Source organism: Callospermophilus lateralis, chromosome 10 (genome assembly GCF_048772815.1).
Source record: "Callospermophilus lateralis isolate mCalLat2 chromosome 10, mCalLat2.hap1, whole genome shotgun sequence".
Classification (NCBI taxonomy): domain Eukaryota; kingdom Metazoa; phylum Chordata; class Mammalia; order Rodentia; family Sciuridae; genus Callospermophilus; species Callospermophilus lateralis.
In genome coordinates, this window is record NC_135314.1 from 58,999,286 (window position 1) to 59,015,744 (window position 16,459).

General features: G+C 44.8%; 1 protein-coding gene across 1 annotated transcript in view; it reads right to left on the reverse strand.

Annotated features, from left to right (window-relative positions):
- The window catches only part of Arhgap31 (Rho GTPase activating protein 31), a 109,771-nt gene extending 99,097 nt beyond the window's left edge, over positions 1-10,674 (reverse strand). The window contains exon 1 of the mRNA XM_076868005.2: positions 9,880-10,674. Within this exon, the coding sequence (XP_076724120.2) occupies positions 9,880-9,979 (100 nt within the window). The 5' untranslated portion in view covers positions 9,980-10,674. The remainder of the gene's footprint in view (positions 1-9,879) is intronic.
- Between the last annotated feature and the right edge of the window lie 5,785 nt (positions 10,675-16,459).

Genomic DNA, 16,459 nt, shown 5'->3' on the forward strand with positions numbered 1-16,459 from the left:
GATTACGCCATGGGTGTATTTTCCTGACCTCCAGGCCCAGGCTCTATGCCTAGGCCAACTATAGCATTCAGGGCTCCCCAGTAGGTATTACGTCCACAGCTCTGAGTGTGATTCAGAGACTTGCGTTTCACTTTGCTTTTCCAGAAAGCAAAATGGTTGCTCTCCATCAACCCCAGGCCCATGCTCTAGCTATTAGCCAAACGACAAAGGATTTCCCAAATATGGACCCAAATAAGCATGTGCACTTTGAAGGCTACAGTGAAGCTTAAATAGCTAAAACTTATTAAAAAGAAAGCCAACTATTGACGCCAAAAGCGTGCATCCCTAACAGAACAGCAAGACAAAAGCCAGAAAGAGGAACAAAAATATGCATTGTAGGGGAGGGGCCGGCAGGGAGGTGTAGATTTATATGGAAGAGTTGACATCATTGTTTCCCAATAATACTCAGCATGCAGGAAACAGATGGGAAAGAAGTGGTGGAAGGGGCTACTTATGGTAATAGGGCATGCTCTCTGTTTCGAATGCTGCCATTTGGAACCTAAATGTTTTCCTTTCAAAAACCAGGGTTGAGAATGCTATTGCCAGAGGTTTTATATTAAAGTTTACTAAATCCTACTGAACTTATCACCCTGGCAACTCACAACAAAATGGAGCTCTGCATATCAGACCTTGTTTTATGGGATGCATAGCCATGGCTACTTTGGTCCAGAGCAGCCATGGAAAGGGAATAGACATCTGAGTCCTGCTTCTCCCACTTCCTGGCTGGGAGACATTTGGTAAGTTACTTAACCTCTCTGAGTTGGTCCTCATTTATAAAATAGGGGGAAAAAAACAGAACTTTCCACATATACAAAGAGAAGAGGTTGAGTTTGGACATTTATTCCATACAGCTTGGTATAATTAAGAAACAAAATGAGGGTGATCAGTTAGCTTATTTTAAAAGTTTTGCCTTTTAAGTGAATTTCTTATTCTTCTGTGCTGGGGCAGGACACAGACACTAACACAACCAGCCAAACCAGTGGCCATTCTTGTTATTATCAGTTGCTCTGCCCTCTCTCCTGAGGGTAGTTTTACTCCCATCACTGAAAACAGGCTTCTTTCATTCCAGCCATGGTCTTCTGCACTCCCAGTCTGGCCACAGGCAATCACCCTCAGCAATCTTCCCGTTTCAGGGTCCTCCCCAGGATGCAAGAAGGAGTGGCCAATTCCAAGTATCAGGCAGAACCATGCAGCTTCTGGAAACCAACCACCTCTCTCTGCACACCTGTCACTCCTCACAGTCAGATGATGCTGGTTTTATCATTTTACTGATTTCCCCTACTACCATCAACCTGTTCTGATGGTTCTCTTTCACTCAGCAACCTCACATCAGCAGTCCCTCCTTATACCTCTGCCAGAACCCTTGTTTCATTCTTCTGGGTACTTTTTAAGTTATTTTCTCATCTCATGAAACTTCTAGGCCAAGAGCAACTTCAGGACATCTCTATAAACCAAACAGGGTCTAATGCATTAGAGTCCATTACATGCCTGCTGCCTTGAATTGAAGGTCTCATACAAGATAGTTTCTGATTAAGCCAGGGAAAGAAAGATGCACCATCACACACTGTATTTCAATGACCTTTCACCAAAGCTATGAATTTTATTATGGTTTGCCAGAATCCTAGCTTACATGTTAAAATATTTTTTAGCATCTGTAACAGAACTGTGCTCTACTTTTCAGGGGAAGGAGACATTCAACCCTCTCCCTTTGGGAGGTGGTGGGGAAGGGGACCGCCAAAGTCATTCTGGGCCAGCATCAGATCATGGGCGTGGTACCAGGGCCTGGCATGCATCAGTCAAGCTTGAACTAGAACAAAGAATGCCTGAGACTTGATCCCAAAGACTCAGTTGGTTCTGGGGACCAGCCAAGAATGTGGTTCATACCAAGGAGTGACTGTTGAGGCACTAGGAGAAAGCAATGTTTCTGGGGAGTTCCGGGCAGGTCCTGGGTTGATTTCTATTCAGGAGTAGATGTCAACCCCACGGGACCACTAAATCTTGTATTCCTGATAACAAGGCACCCAGGCAAGGTCCCTGTCCTGAGTTTCCTAGAAGGCTCTGACACTGGTTTCCTGAAGGAGGAAAGAGGGTCAATCAATCAACCGCTGAGTGTCTGCCACAGGCTCCCCCTGAAGGTACCATGAGCAACCAAATAGGTGGGAGCTGCCTAGTACCATCTGCTTTCCGGGGAGCTTGCCACCTACTCACTTACTCACATTGTCTATCAGCAAGAGAACAGCAATTAGAATGGAGATCAAACTGGGTGTTGCTAACCCTCAGGCCATGGGTGTTCCCAGAAGGAAGGAGGACTCTGCTGCAGTGGACAGAGAGGGACCTGGAAGGAAGAGGAGATCCAGACACACTGGAAGGCTTGTGGCATACATAGGTGTATATGTGCACAAAGCACCTTACAGAGGACAAAGTGCTATGCAAATGTCAATTGTCATTATGACTATGTCCTGGGCCTAAGCTAGGGAAAAACAAAGCAAAGGGAGAAAATGTCTTATAGGTTTTTTTTTTTTTTTGGGGGGGGGGGCAAAACAGTAAGTTCCAAATTAAGAAATATGCTATTCTGGGAGATATAATTTCTGCCTACAACTGTAGCCTTGGGAATCTGACATATCTAGGTTGAAATCCTGCCTCTCTTATTTCCATCATCTTGGTAAATTATTTAATTTAATTTCTTGGACCTCAATTTTCTCCTCTTTAAAAAGAGGATTAAAATCACTAATGATTAAAGATGTCAGAAATATTACTAAGTATGAAAAGGACTGGCACATGGAAAACAACACAGACAGTCACCCTTACTACCAATAAAAATACCACCAAGGTCTGATGTAGGTCTCAGCCTTCACTTCTGGTTCCCTTCTGTCCTCCAGGAGACCACCCCTTTCTCTCTTTCCCTTCAACCATTCAGCAACCTGATGGTCTCATCTTTCTCTATCAAAACTTGCTCAGAGCAGGGGGGGGGAAATCTAGCACCAGTATTTCTTTTCCTCTGAATTACAGGCAGCCTTTTTTTCTCCTAGTTTTTTTTTTTTTTTTTAATTTTAAGCCTTAGCTAAAATTGCAGCCTAGAGGGAAGATTAGAGGGACAGGAGGTGTAGTGCTTTAGCAGGCTGTGACCCTATCTCCATTGGTACCTGAGGTTAGCCCTGCGGGGGAGAAACACCCAGACCAGTTCAATCCAAGCACAGCATTTGCACTGGGGCATGGGGAGAAACAGCTTTGAGAACTGGGTGGGATTACAATTCTTATTACACATATATACCACAATTTTTTATATCTGTTTATATATAAAGTATGTTGACACCCAATTCGAGTCTTCATGCATGTATGTTGGATAATGATGTCCATTACATTCCATAAAGTACGTGTACAAAGGCATGAATTGGCGTGAACAGAGTCTATATACAAAGATATGAAAAATTGTACTCTATATGTGTAATAAGAATTGTAATGCATTCTGCTGTCATGTATTTAAAAAAATAAAATCAATAAAACTTAGAGAGAGAGAGAGAGAGAGATAAAACTGGGTGGGATATGTACCATTAAGCAAAAAGACAATTAATTTGAAGGATGGGGATAATTGAGGAACTGCTAAGTTTGGCTTAAATACATGACAAGCAATTTATGGTGTTGTTGCGGGCGGGGGAAGCTCCCTGACCCTGGGCAACAAGTTTGGTCTGAAGGAAAGTGTTCTGGGAAGAACTGGAGTCCTGAGATTCAGAGGCCAGCCTGGGTAGGCAGCTCAGACTGAGTAGTCTCTTCTGGAAGGAGTGAGCAATCAGAAGTCCCAATCAGATGGTCGTATCACTATTTTGTTCCAGAAATATTTAGCTCCCATATCTAGAGGCGAAGTGTGTGTTGGTTAACGGTTCTCATGCCCACACTGAGTTTTGGAACTTTCAGCCCCACCCACTGCTGCAAAGCCACACACACAGCCGGAAAATCCCAGGAAATCTTTCTGTAGCGAGGGGATTCCTGAGAAGCGTCCCCAGCAAGTGCTTCAGAACTGTCTGGATCAATCAAATTCTGGAATTCAGAATGTTTTCCTTTCCCAACAGAAAATATTCCCAGGCTAGCCTACAGATGAATTAAGGCGGTGGGGGGGGGGGAGGATCATAAAAAGAATGCATCAACAACTACAGCTCTGATGACACTGGAGAGTTTGTCTGCCACTTCCAGCATCATCTATAGGGAAAGGACTTCTGTTTTCAATACATTTCCCTTTCTCTGCCCCAGTTTAAAAGCAGTGCTCCCTACCCCTGCCTCTCCCCTGCCCAGGACATGGCTCTCTTGGATTTAGGGCAGGGCTGTGTGACAGGGGATTGAGCTTCTTTAGCAACACCTATGCTGGGGCCTCTGGAAGGTGGAAGGCGCTGGGTGGCTGCCAGGGTGGGTGGGTCGGAGAGGAGGAAGGGCGAGGCTGTCCCTGTGGTCAAGGGCTCTTGGCAGAGGTCTAAAGAGTGGGCAGGAGGGAGGCATGTGGGTAGGTGGAAGTAGCCATTTCTATTCTCTGTGTGGGCTGTTTGTCATATCCAGACTTACACAGCCAGCTGCAGCCCGCCCTCAGGGTGATCCAGTTTGCTCCCGGCTGAAAGTCTTACCCTTCTCTCTTGGAAATTCCGATGCCACTCTGGGAGTCCAAAGGGAAGCTCAAGCCTCCTAAGTTGCTGCTCTGTCTTCTCAGCTTCCCACCCAGGACTTGACTTCTCCTTTGGTCCCCGCTGGCTGCAACTCTCAGGTTTCTGAGGGCGCTTTTGTTTCGGGTTGACATTCTGCTTCTCTGTTACCGTATACTGATAGTTCACCTCGCAGTTACTCTGGGAAATCCCTGCAGGAACTGGCCTCTGCATTTAGTGGGGCAAGTAATCCTCCTTCCCTTCCCTTTTAGGGGATCTAACCAACTCCTTTCCTTCTGTCAGTGGAGCTTCAGTTACGGTGAATGTGCTGGAGCAAGTCCAGGTGTTATGATAATAGCTTATCATGAATATGCCCTCTGATAAGTGCTTTTCCTATACTGACTCATTTATTTTCATATCCATGCTGTTATTGCCATTGCACAAGAGAGGAAACTGAGGCCAGAGGGGTAAGTCACTTGCCCCAGGGTGACTCAGCCGGGAACAAGGAAAGTTGGAATTCTATCCCAGGTTGTAAGGTTCTAGCAGTCGAAATAGGAGCCCACAGCAAGGGCGGATCAGGGAAAGTTTCCAGAATCTTCTGAAGCTGAGACCCAAAGGATGTGGAATTAGCCAGGGAAGGTGTGATAGTGATGTGCCAGCCAAGAAGCTGGGAAGGAAGCAACTAAGCCAAAGAGAATACCCTTGCCCTTGCTCTCTATTTAGCTTTAAATCTTATCTTGAACAGAAAAAATATTTACCTCCTGTGCTGAGACTTAGCTTCTGTTTATGTTTGAGTATCTCATTTATTTAATCAGAGATCAAAGCTTTCCCATTTTCTCCTCCAGGTTCCCCTTCAGTCAGTTAACTTCAAAGTTAACTGGGACATTAGTTTCTGAAGATTTGTTCACATCCCTGAAACTAAATTTCTTAAGTCTGGAGCCCATCTTTCTTTCTTTCCTGCTGAATCTAGCACAGTGTCTTCATAAATATTTGCAAAATAAAGGAATAAACAAAGTGAGGAACTCGTTTACCATCAAAAATGGAGTATGGCTACATCTTAAAAGTTCCCACTGGCTTTTAGCCTTGTTCTTTAAAATACTAGAGCTTACTTTCATCAAGTTTAAGATTACAATTGTACTGGTTATTTATTTACTTGTTATGGACCTTCTATCATCCCTCAAATCAAATACATATGTACCCTATATAAATATACATATTTATATACATTTTTCTTCAACCTGGTAAGAAGGAGAAAAAAATCCTCAGAAATAAAAAGGTTCACAATTCTCATTAAACTCAGAGGGAGCAATTAAATGGCCAAGGCTACTTCTCCAAGAGAAAAAGGTCTGTAAACCCACATGCCGCAGGCAGCAGTACTCTACCCTGGCTACATATCAAAATTATGTGGGAGAGATTCTGATTTAATAGGTCTGAGAGGAGACCTGGGAATCAACGTTTTTTTTTGTTTTGTTTTGTTTTTTTTTAAAGTCCTCCAGGTGACTGTAATCACAGAGATCCACTAGGCCAGAGTGGAGAGCCACCAAGCCAGAATAATATCACTTTCTACCAGAGTAAGATGAACAAAGATGGCGCAGAAGAGTGAGAAAGTCCTCAGCCTTTAAAGTGAAGCCAGCAAAGGGAAGAAGATACTTTTCCTCCTAATCTTCTCTTACTTGTCCCCTGGCTCTTGGCCCTTCATTTCTAAGCTCTGTTGGAAGACCCAGAACTCTGGGTTCATCGGGGAGAGGTAGGGAATGATTATGGACACACCTCGGCCTCTCCCACAACTTCTGGACCACAAGTGACAGCATGATGGGTTTTTCATAAACAGCTGCAAGCAAAGGTCTTCAGAGTCAGTGGTCAAAAAGAAGAAAAAGAAAGCTGTCCTCTTTTTCAGCAACAGCAGCAAAGAGTGATCTCCTTCTATCCCAGACAGGAAGAGAAAGTTGTTAGCTGGTTCCCAGGGGAGAGCTGGGGGCCAGGGGCAGCAGCCACTGTGCTGGAGGGGAAGTGAAAGAGGCTCTGGCCCAGTCCGTCAGGAGCCACTGCATGCCATGCTAGGGTGTTTTTACTAGGCTGGAGAAAAGTAGTCAAAAGGGGAAACTAGACTGGGCTGGGGATGTGGTTCAGTGGTAGAATACTTACCTAGCACGTGCAAGGTGCTGGGTTTGATCCTTGGAACTGTTTAAAAAAAAAAAAAAAAAAAAGAAGGGGGCTATTGTACCTTCACACGAGGCCTATAAGCTGCGGGAGATGATCAGAGTAGGGACGAAAACTGGCATCTCTGTGGATGCCTGTAGAAATTGTATACATGATATGGATGTGTGTGTGTGTGCGTGCACCTCTAATGGAAGGAGTTTCTGTTCTTCATCAGTTTCACAAAGATTAAGGGTGACAACTGGCCCTGAGTAGCATCCATTCTAAGCTGAACACCTATTTGTCACCCATATACCCTGTTCTGTCAGATCTGTCCAATTGCAAGTAGCAGGGCAGGGCCTTGAGAAGTTACAGGAGTGACTGAGAATCATCTTTGTGCTCAGCCTATGTCTTCCTGGAATTCCCACTCAGGGGTGTAGCTTCCTCACATCGAGATGACCTGTGCACAGCTAATTGTCACCAGCTTCATCCTCCACTCCAGTGTGGCGCTTTCCTTCCCATGCAAGCACAGGGGCTGTCTATTTCCTCATCTCTCTGTTCTTCCTGTCTGCCTTTGTGATCCCAAACTTGAATCCATTTTTCTCTGCCTCTAACCAGGTCTCTTGCCCTGCCCTTGACCTCCAAAGTTCAATGACAGTGATGTCAGTCTTAAAGGTCCTCTGCAGCTTCCTAGGTTTTGGTTATCACCCTCATTGTCACCACAACATTCTGAGATGCTCTTCTTCTCTGGTGGGGAGGGGGGCAGTGCTTAACTCAGCTTTTCCTCCTGGGGAGCAGAGTTTTGGGGAAGTCCATGAGGAGGCTACATTATTTTAGAGAAAATAACTAGAACTGACTTTCTTGATGCTACACAATAGCCAAAAATAAAACTATCCAACTAGTGTTAACTGTGGGGTAGAGGAAATACTAATTACTCTCATTTATATAAACTGCTTTTATGCATGCTTAATTTCCATCTAGCCCAATAATGTGGATCATTAAGTGGGTCAGTTGCCTTTCATTTCAAAGATGAACTGTGTTCAGGTATGTTCAGTCTTGAAAGTTTGCTGATCCTGTGGCAGAGCTGTCTGCTTTCAATTTAGGGGGAAAAAAATCATTAGAAGAGAATGTTGGCTTAGACATAGAAGGCAGGGAGGGGAAAGGCGCCTAACAGGTCAGGACCCTTTGCATCCTTCATGATTAACTGTGTGACCTTACCTCTCCAGGCTTCCTTTCCTCCCCACCATGGTGGGAAGCACTGGCGTATGACTTTGACTCCCCCTCCCCACCATTAAGCAGTAGCTTGCTTGCTTTCTTTCCTTTCCTTTTTTTTTTTTTTCCTAAACGAAACATGCAGAAGCAAAAAATGTTTCCCAAAATATAAAGCAGATGAAAGAAAAAAAAAAAAGAAAGCCACATAAGAGTATCTCCAAGGTATCTGCACAGAACACTGGGGTTCAGGGTCATCTGATGATCAATGACTTTGTAAGAAGTGGCCAGGCTGGCAAGGCCCCTTATGAACTCTTACAGCTGTGGAGGAAGGGTCAGAATAACACCCATATGATGGAAGGTGCTCCTAGCATAGCTGGAAGTTAACCTGAGGCCACTGCAAAAACAGGTGGAGGGAAACATTTCATTCTAAGCTTCTGACCATAGTGGTTAAGATGCATGCTTGGCATTCCCTCACACTCAAAAAAAGCTCAATCCAAGTGATTGCTATTTCAAATTGACCTTTCCAAATTGTTGGTGAGAATTAAATGAATTGACTCAGTTATGCCTCAATTTCAAAAGAGGCAGTTTTGAAACCTGTGGTTCCCTGAGCTCTAAAATACTAAGCCATTTGTCCTAATGACACAGCAGACTCTGAGCTCTGGAATACCACAGGAATATCACACCACTGCAAATTACTAGGGGTGCTGAGTCTTCAAAAAAAGGGGAAGTGAAACAAAAGCTCGGCTCTGTTTTTGAGATGCATATTTGATATGGACAAATTGAATAGTTTCTGAGATTATTTTCCTGGAGGCATTTATTCTGCACAGCTACACAGCCCTTAAGTTTTTCCTTTGTTATATCCATGTATAAACACATCACCTCTATAGTGGGCTATAATCTCACTGAAGCTTCCAAACACAGGCCTTTTTGTCATGGGTAAGTGCAGGGCCAGTCAACCTGACAAAAGGAGTCATTTAATGCTTAATTTCCCCAACTTTCCTATGATTAAAAAAAAAAAAAGGTCTAACTTCAAATGCTGTAATTGTATTACATCTAGATTGTTTTCTTTCTCCATCCCCCAACAAATGTTTAAATTGTCTCTAGTGGCAGGGACGCTCTCCCCCACCCCACACACTTTTTATCAAGCTAACCTTGAAAAATGAAACACTCTCCTTTTCTCTGGCTTACCCTATTTTAAAATTGAGGCCCTTGGACCTTTTCAACAACACACTTCTTGCCTGACACACCAAATGCTAATTTGAAAGCCAGAGGAGGTAAAGGGTCTGGGTAGCTGGGCAAAGGATGCGGGGAGGTTCTATATATTTGGCTTCAGCTCAGAAATTCAGAAAATGTTTGTGCAACCACTCCCCCAGCCAGGATCCCAACCCCCACCCTCATCACAGGGCCTTCTAGCACATTAATAAAAAAGGACGTGAGAGGATGAAATCGGAGAGCCCAGGAGGGACAGTTAAGGGGGTCACGATTGCGCACCCAGGGAAGCCCACTGTTCACTGGCACATGTCTACGCCTCATCCCTCCTTTCCTGCATCCCAAGTTTAGGATCAGGACCTCTTCGGCTCCCACCCCCACCCCCCAGAGGTGGCCAGCTAAACTTTGAAGCAGCGCCGCCCATGAACGGCTCGTAGGAGACAAACTGACACTGCTTCTGCACGTCGAGGTGGCAGCGCTGTGCACCTTAAGAATCATGTATGTTCTTATTTTAAAAGGAAAAAAAAAAAGTTCAGCCAACGCACAAGCCTGGAACACATTAACTTGTAAACTGAATCGAACACACCTCAAGAGAATCCATCCCCCTCTCAAACAAAAAGAAGGGGTGGGGTGGGGGGGAAAGGCGAAGGCACTTTACCATCTTGTCCTGAGCTTTCCAGATACTCCGTCAGGTCACAGCCAAACGCACTGGCGGCCCCCTTTCGTTTCAGCTTCTGCTTGGCACCCTTGTTCTTCATGAGTTAGTCCCAAAGAGGCTGCCCCTCCGTCTCTCCCTCTCTCTGCTAGGCACCGCGCGGACGATGGTCTCCGGGGTTAGATCACTGGCTGCAGCGCGGCGCTGGGGGTCCGCATGGGCGAACCGAAGGACGTGGGCCGCGGGCGCTGGGCATGGACCCCGAGGGGTTGCGAGCCCGGGGCGCGGCGGGGAGCGCGGCCGAGCCAGCAGAGCCTGAAATCCACCCCGCGCGCCTCCAGGGCCGCGGTGCCGGAGGCCGTGCAGAGCTGGCAGCTGCGGGCCGGCTCGCTTGGGAGTGTCACTTCCTCACTTGGAGTCGCAGGGACTTTCACAGGCGCCTGCGATGTCTTCGGCTGCTTTTCCTCGGCTTCAGAGGGAAGGCGAGCTCTCCTCTTCGCCTTCCGAAGTGTCCAGGAGAGATGGCGAGCGCGGTGAAGGCGGCTTTGGCGAGGGGCGCGGAGACCGCCCCGGAGCTGCTGTGTGTCTCTGCCCTGGGCCCACTGTCTTGCCTTCAGACGGCTTCGGTAAAGCGAAAAACAAGCATCCTGTCTCCCTCGCCCGCCCTCACGCCTTCCTTTTTTTCCTGTCTTACAAATCCTAGGATCATCCAGCTCAGGAAACGCTGGAAGGAAGTTAGCTAGGGAGGGGGGCGGAGGGTGGAAATTTTTGGCAGCTCCGTGCTCGTGTGTGTACGGAGCTGGAGGAAGTAGGTGGGTGGGTTGAGGAGTACCGGTTGGGGGAGAGAATGCGCTCTCCTGCGGGCCGCTCTGCGACTTTAGAGATAGCTCGGGGCGGCCCAGAGGAAATCACCGCTCTCCTAGGAGGACCCGCAGCCCGGCCGCCGCTTCCTGCCCCTCCAACACAGCTCTTTGAAGAGGACAGGAGGAGGTGCCCTGGCCTTCTGCACGGAGGGTGCGGGATGGGGCTCTCAGAAAGTTCTGCTTGAGTGTACTCCTCACCGTCGTCCTATCTCTGACACTTTCTATTTCGGTGCCTGCCTTTCTCCGCCTCAAACACCGAAAGAGCAATGACAGAAACAAAGACCAGGACTCCAGCAGAGAGACCTACCTGACAGCCAGCTGGTCTGCGCTGGCCACTTCCATCCCTCCCGGTGCCCCAAGCCTAGCTGGCTCCCCAGTCCACCCTGAAGTAAGGATACCCTTGGGCTAGAGTAGCTTCAGCTTTGTTACCACTGCCCCAGAAATCCGATTTCTGGTTACAGATTCACACACATACACACCCCACACGTGCAGGAGCAAATTTATTGCAAAGTGTGCTAAATGGAAGTGCTTTGGGGGGAAAGAATCTGGGATTTAAGGGGCCTCTGAGATTTTAGCAAATTGTAGAGAGAGCATTCTCCCAGATTGTTTCATGATTTGTCCCAAGTTGTTTTAGGAGGACATGTTTTTCCTTCTCCAGTTGGACTTGAAATTCCTTGACTTCTGTGTCCTCAGCACACAGTAAGCACTCAAATTCTTGTGATTTAACTATTTGAGGATTAGATTAAACTTCCTGTATGAATACAAATCCATATATAGGCTTGAAGGGTAGAGACAATCTCGCAGCTCAGATTGCTGGCAAGAGCTTTATGTATAGTATTTTAGTTACTGAATCCCTTTACAGTCACTTATATATCACCATGACAGTTTGTCAACTTTAACCCCTGACCTTTTCTCTATGTCAGCTCACAACCTGATAGTTACCTACCAAATCTGGCTTACAGATGTGTTTGTCTTGGTGCAGCCCATGTTTTAATTTAAAAAAAAAAAAATTGTCAGCACTAAAGAGTTAAGAGATTTTTGCATAAGTGATCTGGATTTTTGCTTTCTCTTCCAAAAATGGAAGATATGGTTACACCACAAGTGCATTTCTATATGGCAAGGATTGGTGATGCCAGGTTGTTACAACTCCCTTTGGGCTACCCTCTTTAGAGAGATGAGCCTTCCAGTTTTGCAGCCTCTGCTGCCTGTCTTCCCCTCTTTACACCTGCCTGGCCTCTGCAGTCACTTGAGTTTGTGCCCCTCTGTATGGTCTCTTCTTTCTTCCATTTTTCTGTCTCAGTGATACCAGCATCATCCCAGTAATCATGGTGAGACATATCCACGTAACCATTGACTCATTGCTTTCCTTCTGCCCCACCACCAAACTAGTCCTGCCTAGGCCCATGAGTCCTTCAAGATGCCTCTCAGCTGAGGTTCTTCTTTTCCAGGCCTACTCAGTGATGATCATTCACTCCTCAGTTACTAGAATAATTCCTAGTGCGTTTTGCTGAGCACTTCTTCTGCCCTCTGTATTGAAGGCCTGACACATCCTCCTGGAGCACTGCTATTATATGACTGCTCACTGAAATCCTTCCATCCTCTTTCCTATTGCCAAGGCAGCAACAACGTTTAAGCATTTTGTGAGCTGCTTGGAAAATATCCAGTAGGGCATTTGATATAATGGCTTGTTCTTCCTTTTATTTATAGAGAATAATTTTGTAATGAGACTATAATTATCACTATTAACATTTGTTTAGGAGTTTACTTTAGCATGTATTACTTCATCTGACCCACGATGGATTTCATCACTTTGTCAGCAAGAGAGAGAGGCAGAATGGCACTTTTTTCCTGGGTCTAGACCCCCAGGGCACAAATTATGGATAAATTGTTAAGGCCTGTGAATTTCATTTTAAATCTTTAAAAATATTCTTTTACCTTTTCATTTTGAAATAATTTTAGTTTATAATTCTTTTTTTTTTTCAAAAAATCATCAAAGAATTCCCATCTACCCTTCACCCAGCTTCCTCAAATATTAATTTTACATAAGAAGCACAGTTACCAAAATTAGGAGGTTTACACTGAGAGAATAATACTAACAAATCAACAGATGCTATGAAATGTGAACCAACTTTTAATTCCATAAAATTTTTATTAAATATGGCCTTTCTCATAGCAAAGTCAATTAGCTAAATATGGGAATAATGACTTATAAGTAATTATCAAAATACTTCACAGTGTAACTTTAACTATTTATAAGGTTCCCTTAACCACCACTGAATCAAGCAGATGTAGTTTGTGGGGAAATGGGGCTCCCTGTGTGAACTCATAAGGCTAGTTAGCAACCTTATCAGCCATCAGATTCTTCCATGCTTTATTTAGAATTTCCCCAAAGGACTCCAACATCAGAGGCTTTTTTAACTTGGAACACCCCCAGAGATCTTTTGGTCCCTGCTTCACAATAAGTTGGTTCAAGTTGTTAAGGGTTCAGGGTGGAGATAACGTTGAATCCCTGGCAAGGTGTTCATTGTGCCTATTCTGATTGAACAAATTTTATTAGAAATGTGCACTGGTGGGTTTTTAAAATCTCTGTTTGTTAACCCTTGATCATTATGATGTGAGGAATTCACAGCCTATTAATTCAGATAATAAAATCACACAGTGACAACCTCACTTAGGGATCTGGAAAGTGTGCTCCTTCCCATTTGTTCCCCGTCCCCTCTCAATGTTGAGCATGACCTGTGACAGATGCCAAATTTGAATTTCACCTTTCTCCTAGAAACCTTTTTTCTACTTTTCTTTCTCTTTCCTTCTTCCTCTTATTTTTTGCTTTTCTCATTTCTCTTTTTCCTTTCTTACTCTAAGGAGATTCTTCTATGGGACTGTGGAAAAAATTCAGATTTGGGTTCCAAAGGGTTTTTCCACCAGGCTGCAGATTTCCTAGGGCTCAAGGTTATATGGAGATAGCGTAAGAATGTTAACTTAAGGAAAAATAAGCTATTTGGTGATACTGTAAATTATGCCCTCAGCCGATTGTCATGGTGCAGACTTGCTAGGAAAGCACTTTTCTCACAGGGAGAAACCACCGAAGAATTCTGTGGTTGCTTACAATCCCTCTTATTTCTACCTGTTGAGGACAGATGCCTATTGAAGTGTACCATCTGCTCCCTTCATCACCCAGAACGCTAGCTAGCAATCACCTTTGCTATAAATAAATAGATATAGAAGACACAAAGCAGGTATTGGGACGTTTTAATATCACTCATGATCTTAACTTTTCTTTTACCCTGTTTGCCCATAAAAATAGACTTGACTATCAACAATTTTAGCATTCTCCCCCATCTCCTAATAATTTGTTTAAATGTTCATATATGATTCCTTGGCCATGGGCTGCCATGAGTGTGTTCTGAATATCAAGTTCTAGGATGCTGGAGTGTTACCTCATTTTCTTGCTGAATATATTTCTTCCCCCACTTCCTCTCCATTCCTACCTCCACAGCTGCCCCTGTTTTAAAGGTGCTTGTGTGGTATCTACTTTGATGTGGTGTGCCAGTGGTGTGTCTTTCAGACAGGCCTTGAGCCTGACCTCAGCCCAGCTATCAATACCCTGAGGTTCTGAAGCCAGTAGAGGATGAGGGTAACTAAAACAAAAAGGCTCCAGGAAGTTTTGTATCCCAGACTCTGTTGTTGCATTTCCCTATATGTGTGTTTCTAATCCAGGTTTACTGCAAATTTTTGCTTCTAAATGTCCAAATGACGTTGAACACTTTTCCTTAGACGGTATGGGGAATGTGGAGCTCCACATTACCAATCCCTAATCAGATGTCAGAGAGATTGTAAGTCCAAGTAGAGGAGAGGCCAAATTGATGGAAGAGAAGGATGGGAACTGTAATCAGTCTCCCACCCTGACCCAACTGACTGACCTCCCATTGCTCCACCATCTCTGTGACTATGAAAGCCAGCATTGCTTCTAAAAGAGCTTCCAAGGGCAGAGCAGTGCCGTGATAAGAATGGAGGAGAGGGGACTTTAAATGACCACTCCCAGCCTGAATGTTGAAGAACAGACCAAATCATTATTGCAATATCTATTCATCTCTCCCTCCCTGCTCTCTCCCTCACATTGTGTATTTCAGTTCATTTCAGTTCCTGGAAGCTGCAAAACTGCCTTAGTCAGGGGAAAAAAAAACTGGAGGCACTGCTTCACTCCCTGAGAACATAAATTAGTTAATTTACCACCAGTCAGTCATTTGGGGGTAACAGGGGTGGAGGGTAAGAGCATAATTAGAAAGGAAAGACTTGGTTACAAATGAAGTCTTACTTTCTATAACAAACATCAACTGATTGATCTGCCACCTCCTAATTTAAAAGCTCAGACTTTCATTTGAAAGACTAGATGTCAGAGAGATTGTAAGTCCAAGTCAACTCCAGCTTTGTAAGTTTGGGAGCTGGTAAGGGTAAAAACTATCTTTTGGAGAAAGATAAAACATAGTTCTCTACACATCAAGGACCATATCAGACCTTCAGAAGGAAATGTCCTTTCATGGTATAAAATACAGGGCCAAGTAGAAATTGAGAGGGTAGGACTAGAGATGAAATGAGACATCTGAACATAGTATTTGAAATTGAGAAATAAAAATTTCCCCACCAATATTTTAATTATACTCTAGTTTTTGTGTGTGTGGAATACTGTATTGTTCAAAAATAAGAGGTTTTTTTTTTTTTTTTTTTTTTTTTTTTTAAAACACTGTGTCCTTTAGAACACAGTGTTTAAAAACAAACAAACAAATACCATAAAGACATTTGATCCATATGCACAGTTGTGGCATTAAATGAGACTTTAGTGTTTCAGAAATGATGAACACACCAGGCTGCACAAGAACCCCTTGTCCCACTCCACCATGGGCTCCGGACACTGCCAAACAGCAGCAGGATCCTTCCTTCCTCGAGTCACAAGGCCAGAGGGAGAATGTGCCCTGGGTTAGATTACTATTATACCCACATTTGAATCTCCACAGGGTCTAGCCTTTAGCTCTAAGCCTGAATTTGCCTTGAGGCCTCTATTTTTGTGGCCCAGAAGGAAAGATGTAGGGGCTGATCTCCTCGGCAGCAGCCTCAAGCAATTTGGCAGGGTCTGTTCTGAGGACCCAGCAATAGGTTCTGAGGTCCTTGTCAGCAGCTGGGTTTGAGACAAACACCCCCCACCCCCCATGTATCTTGAAGTTCCCAAACTGGATACAGCCTTTGGGTAAAAAAATCCTTCATTCCTTACAGAACACGGGAACCCCCAGGGTAGAAAATGACTTATTTCAATAACCTTGGGCCTCACTCCACCTCTGTTTCCCTTTTTATTCTGTTCTGCTCCAATTTGGGCACATTGCCCTTTTTCTGGCTTGGGGAAAGACAGGCATGGAAGGAGCAGAGCTGGGATCCGAGCTCCATCTGTCTCCCTCCAGGGTCTCTGAAAGCTGTAGCAACCCATGTTCTTAGGTGGGTGGGGATCTGTCCCCGCCCCGTTCATTGTGTTCCATAGTTTCCTGTACACTGCCTGTAACCCTTTACCAATCTGCCAGGCGCCTTTTAACACAAAAGGGAGGAGATGGGGGGAGGGAGTGCTGAGGAAAAACATCCCTATAAATAGCCCTCTTGAGCAAAATTGTTTTCCCAATACACAGTTGTTGTTAGGCTTGATGCCCCTTAATCTGCCTCAGCATGCTCCTCCCCTT